Below are 5,746 nucleotides of genomic sequence, written 5' to 3'. Positions count from 1 at the left end.
AGCGGCGAATGTTGGAGGAATTTTTATGTTTCCCCCCTTGACGGTGCTGGAGGGAAAGAGCGAAATGGAACATGTGGGAGCCATCAAATCCATCCCTGAGCCATGGGGCAGCCCCTCCCCACCCCATCACCCCCCACCGGGACCCCCCCCCGGAGCAGGAGCTGGGGAGGGGGGTGATGTTTGTCCTCGGGTCACCCTGAGCCGCCCCCATTGCACAGCTCCATCCTAAAGGAACAATTTGGGGTCGGGGTGTGAGGATGCTCATGATCTTGGAGGTGGGGAGGGGGGTTCTTCAGCCGTCATTAAAGCAACGGAGCAACCCCATCATCAGCCCCATCTACACCAGGACTGGGATCTATGGGGCTGGATGGGAGGCTCTGCACCCCACATGTGGGGCTCTCACCCAACCCTGCCCCATAATCAGCCCCGGAAGCTGAAACCCGACTCGGTGTTTTTGCTGCTGGTTCCATGGCTGCTATTTTATCAGCTGTTCCCACTGTTATTCTGCTGCTTCTAAAGGGCCCTGGTGCAACACGAGGACTCACAGCTCACACTAAGAAGCCACCAGGGCTTTGCTGTGTGTCACAGCCCCGAGATAAGCGTGCAATGCACACACCGGGTTCACACTTGCACTCAGGGGATGCTCTGGGTGCACATTGATGTTGCTCAGCCCATCAAACAACCACATGGATGGAGGGTAGGGATGGGGTTATGGGGGAAGGCAAAGAGCAGCCCCAGCATCCAGACCTTCAATTGGGGTCAATGGGAGCCACGTCCTGAACCCAGCACCACTGGGAGGGGGGGGGGCAAAAAGGGGGCAGCCCTGGGGGCACCTCAAGCATTGGGGCCATTGCTTGGAGTTATGGGGTCCCCATTCAATGCCCCCCTATAAGGGCGGGCAGACCCCAGGCTGAGTGCTCCATGATGTGGGTGGGGAAGCAGCTCTGCACCCCCCGCACAAATGGGGGGGGGGTCGCAGCACAGAGCTGTGTTCCCCCAGGGAACCCCCGGTGCCAACACCGAACCTCCGGCCCGGGGGATGCTGCTGAAATGACCCAAAGTGACCCAAAGTGACCCAAAAGTGACTGAAAAGTGACTGAAAAGAGTCCAAAAGTACGGAGGGGGGGGGAGATGGGGGTCTGCAGCCCGTATCAACCTCGCGTTCAGCTCGAGGAGCCCCGGGACCGTCCCGCTGACGCTGCGTCACTGGGGCCGAGGCATCGCCTGCCCCGCTCCGGTACCGGTGATACGGCACAGCCCGGAACCGGACCGCCCCGACCGGCCCATCCCAGCCCCAGCCCCGGGGGAGGGGGGACACGGCGCTGCCCACCCACCCCGAAACCGCGAGGGCGTGTGAGCTCCGTACGGCCCGAACCCCGCTCTCAACCCCCGCATCCCCATCCCCATCCCCATCCCCATCCCCATCCCCATCCCCATCCCTATCCCTATCCCTACCTCCGGGCGGTGCTCAGCTCTCCGCTCCTCCCGGCGGTTCGGTTCGGTTCGGTCCCGGTTCGTTCCCCGTCGGGGCGGATCCCGGAGCTCAGGGTTGGACGGGACGGACGCTGCCGCTCGCTCCCCCCCGCTCCCCCCCGGGCTCGGAGCTCGGTCCGCCCCCACCGAACTCAGCGGGACCCCGCGGGGGCGGCGAGTCCCGGGGTAGAAAGTGGCGGAGCCGCCGGGATTCAACTTCGGGCGGCGGCGGCGGCGGAGCTCGGGACCCCAACCGGGAGCTCCGCGGTCAATGCGAAAACCCGGGGTGGATCGGGCACGCGAGGACCATCCCACGTGTGTGTGTGTGTGTGTGTGTGTGTGTGTGTGTGTGTGCGAACGGCTCCACGCATCGTTCCAGGCGTGATAAGGATCCAGCCCTGACCCCCATAAGGGATGAGCCCCCCCAGCTCTGCCCACATTGGAAGGCTGTATTGGGGATCCAGACCTGCAGCCCCCCCCCAACACGGAGCATGGGGGTCCCATGGGGGTCATGGGGGTCCCACAGCCCCTTGCCCTCCCCATAATGGGGGTTGAAATGGTCTCGTGTGCCCCCCCCCCCCCCTTTATCACCGCACACATGGAGGGGACCGTAGGGCACCGCAGGGATGAGGGTCTGGGTGGGGATGGGGGTCTGGGTGAGGTTGGGGGGCAGAGCTGGGGGTCTCCGCGTTGGGGAGGTCCCTGAGGACCCTTGTTGGGGGTTGGGGGGGGTCACTTTCCCTTTGTGGCCGCGTCCCGTCGCTGTTTGTTGTGCTGGTCCCGGTGCCGTCACAGCGCTGTCACAACCCGGCCCCGTGTGCGGCTATTTCAGGGAGCTGCTCTTTGCCCTCCGCTCCCAGGCGGAACGTGACAGCGCGTGGCAGCGCCAGCAGGGCACAACCCGGGGGGGGGGGGCACACAACCCCCCCCCCCAGGCTCCATTCCCCCCCCCCATAACCCACCCTGAGCCCAAAGTGCCCTTCTAGGGGGGGTGGGCACACTCAAAACGTGCACTCTCCCCCCCCAGGTGTGACCCAGCGTTGGCACCGAGGTGATGCTCGCCCCCCCTGTGCTCTGGAAGCTGATGGAGCTCAGCGCAGCTCCGACCCCGCGGCCTCTGGGTGGGATTTACCCCATGAAGCTGCGTGTGCTGCATTAGGGATCCGTGTCCTCCCCGTGTCCCCATGTGTCAGCACAGCTCTGCCCCCCCCCCCGGAGGACACAGTGCCCATAACAGAGCTCTACGTGCCTCAGTTTCCCCCTCTGCCCCCATCACCAGGACCCCATCACTGCCCCCTCCCACCCCCATCACCCAACCACAGCGATGCAGGGTTATAGAGATCCCTCCTGCATAAAAAGCCTCCAGTTTGGGGTCTGTGGCCTATTGCCCCCCCCAGATCAGCCCTAATACAGCACCAAGGTGGTGGGTGCAGTGAGAGTGTGCCCCCCCCCGCCCCCCCCGTGCCGTTTCATAATGCTCTTCAGGGGCTGAGCAGCTTTCCTCCTGAGCCGAGTGACCCCGGTTAAACCAGCAGGAACCCCCCCCCAACCCTATGCATGGTCATGGGCAGCACCATGAGCCCCCTCCCCACCCCAAAGCCCCTTCCCATGGGGTGACATGAACACCCCATAGACCCAGAGCATCCCAGCCCCCCCCCCTGCATGGAGGGCTGCACACACAGCCCCCTCCCCACCCGCAGTTAATCTCGCCCTCCCATTTAGGAAAGTCAAAGCGGCTCAGAGCGGGGTGGGATGATCCGGGGGGGGGGGGATTAAGGGGCTGAGCGACACCCCCAGCCCCGCGTTCACTGCGGGTCAGCGTGTCAGTGTGTCAGTGAGTCAGCACCGGGATGGGCAGCATCTTCAATGCAGGGAGAGGAGAAGGAGAGGCTGGTGGATGAGCTGGGGATGCTGCAGGGTGGGAGCGAGGAGACTGCAAAACTATAGGGCCCCCCAGGCTTTAAAACCCCATATCTGCATCTCTCAGCTCCTGCATGGGGCGCTGCCTTGATCTGCAGTGCAGGGTGGGAGAAAAAAGGGCACAAATCCCTGCGTTCTCACCCCAAAACCTGCAGCTCAGCATCAATGCAAGGCAATACAAGGCGTTGCTTCGTCGGCCTCATGCACGTGTGCCCCAAAGCCCGAACCATCGGATAAGGGGGGGGAGCTCTACCCGTTATAGGGTCATTTTGGGGTTGGTGCTCCGTGCCTGTGCTGCCCCACAGCGCTGGGGGGGGCTGCCTGCAATGCGTGGCTGATGAAAGCTGCCCTTTGTCCGCCCCAGCACGGGGCCAAGTGGGTTTGTTCCCAGATAAAACGGCCCCAGGATGAGCTTTGAGCAGCTCTTGCACAATTGAGGACCCGGGGTGGCCCGGTGGCATCGTGGAGGGATGAGAAGGGGGGGGGGGGGGGGCATCACCTCCCACCCTACAACCTCCCCAGCCCCACATTGCATGCGATGCTCCCCTTCAATTGGGCATCATTGGGATGCTATGGGGTGGGGGGGGTTATAGGGTGACATGGAGGGGGGGTCTCTGCTATGTGTGATGGGGTCCCATGATTTAGGGGATGGATTTGGGCTCGTCCTCCCCCCCCACCTATTGCAGGTGATGCCAGTAGAAAGCAGCGAGGCAGAGCCCGGCCTTTGAATTGAATCTCCACCCTTTTATTGGGGAAAGCTGCACCCAAATGGGAAAATAAATTAAAAGCACGAAGAGAGCGAGGATGAATCGCACACAGCAGCACCAGAAAGCAAAGGCAGAGGGGGTCCCTTGGTGGAGATGGGGGGGAGAACGGAGCCCAGGGGGGGTCCCTATGGCTGCATAAACCTCCATAGGGAACCGGTGATGGCTGTAAAAGTGGAGGTGCAAAGCTTGGTGTCTTTGGATCTCCATCTTTAGTGCGGCCTCAAAGGGGGACCAGGAGCTCCGTGTGGGAGGGGGGCGAGTGGGGAGGGGTCTTACACACACATACACTCATATACACACACAAATGGGGTTTGCACACACAGGGAATGGGGGTGGGATGGGGGAGAAGCCCCACACTCAGCTCTGCATCATCCAGGGGGTGAGAGCAGCATCTGAGCGCGGAGCTTTGGGGCTCTGGGCAGCATCACCCCCTTCAGCTCCGGCTTTTAGGGCTCCCTGACCCCAATGACACCCCACGTTCGTTGCTGTGGGGCAGAGAACAGCACGTTCAGCCCCACTTATGGGAGGGGGGACGGAGCCGCTCCAGCCCCACTGCCCCCATCTCAATGCAGTCCGGGCTGTTTCCCTCCCTCAGTCCTGGATTTGGGGGGGGGTCCCGGTGCTGCCCCCATCAGCTGCAGCCACACGCGTCCACGATCATATCGGGGATGTCGGTTTTGACGATGTTGCTGTTCCGATCGAAATAAAGGAGGGAGAGGGGACGGCGGCGAGTCGGGACACAGCACGAATGAGCTGCGGTACGAACGTTGTTGGCCTTTACCAGGCTGAGAACGGCGCTATGAAACGACGAAGCCATCCCGGGGCTGCCAGCAACGTGAAGCGGACACTGACCCACGCAGTAATTGAGCTGATACCCCTCGGGGCTGATGATCCAATCGTTCCAACCGATGGCTTTAAAGTCTACATAGTGATCCCGACGGCAGCACAACGAGGAGTCGCGGTTGCATCTCAAACTACGTTTGGTCACACGATGCTCCGGGTCTTTCAACGATGCCGAGGCCACAAGGAAAGGCTGCCGGGGTTGGGGGGCGTTGGAAGCGGTCACGAACCCTCCGCCGTCCCCGGAGCTTTGAAGGTGCAGCCGGATGGTTCTGTGCTCCCCCCCGAAGGAGCCTCGTAGTGCGGGGAGGATGGAGAACGTCCTCCAGCCGCTGCTCCGAGCGCTCAGTCGCCGTGAGCTCAGCAATAAGCGGCGACCCCCCCCCGTGTCATTGTGCCCCTCCAGGAGGGAGATGCTGAGGGTGAAGTTGGTGACGGAGCCTCGAGGAACGCGGACGTAAAGCCACAATTGAACCTGAACGACTCGAACGTCCTGATCCGGGGGGGGGGAGAGGTGGAAGCGCAGCACTGTGCCGGGGGAGGACGGGGGTTCTGAGGGGAGAGAGGGGAGGGGGTGAGCACACACGGCAGCACCAGGAAGCAAAGGCAGAGGGGGTCCCTTGGGGGAGATGGGGGGGAGAACGGAGCCCCGGGGGGGTCCCTATGGCTGCATAAACCTCCATAGGGAACCGGTGATGGCTGTAAAAGTGGAGGTGCAAAGCTTGGTGTCTTTGGATCTCCGTCTT

The 5,746-nt window shown here is 62.6% G+C and overlaps 2 protein-coding genes across 3 annotated transcripts in view; both read right to left on the bottom strand.

The window, feature by feature from the left end:
* GLI1 (GLI family zinc finger 1) overlaps window positions 1-1,951 on the bottom strand; it is a 12,336-nt gene extending 10,385 nt beyond the window's left edge. The window contains exon 1 of one of the 2 annotated variants that reach the window (XM_032441103.1): window positions 1,456-1,951. The gene's annotated coding sequence lies outside the window, so the exon portion shown is untranslated. The remainder of the gene's footprint in view (window positions 1-1,455) is intronic. The other variant, XM_015887015.2, reaches the window with a different exon arrangement.
* Window positions 1,952-4,116: 2,165 nt separating this feature from the next.
* Window positions 4,117-5,746, bottom strand: part of LOC107325767 (inhibin beta E chain-like) — a 3,181-nt gene continuing 1,551 nt past the window's right edge. The window contains exon 2 of the mRNA XM_032441063.1: window positions 4,117-5,661. Within this exon, the coding sequence (XP_032296954.1) occupies window positions 4,792-5,661 (870 nt within the window). The 3' untranslated portion in view covers window positions 4,117-4,791. The remainder of the gene's footprint in view (window positions 5,662-5,746) is intronic.

The sequence above is a fragment of the Coturnix japonica genome, linkage group LGE22C19W28_E50C23 (genome assembly GCF_001577835.2).
Source record: "Coturnix japonica isolate 7356 linkage group LGE22C19W28_E50C23, Coturnix japonica 2.1, whole genome shotgun sequence".
NCBI classification, from domain to species: Eukaryota; Metazoa; Chordata; class Aves; order Galliformes; family Phasianidae; genus Coturnix; species Coturnix japonica.
The sequence above is the reverse complement of the archived record's forward strand: the minus strand, read 5'-3'. Positions and strand labels throughout refer to the sequence as shown.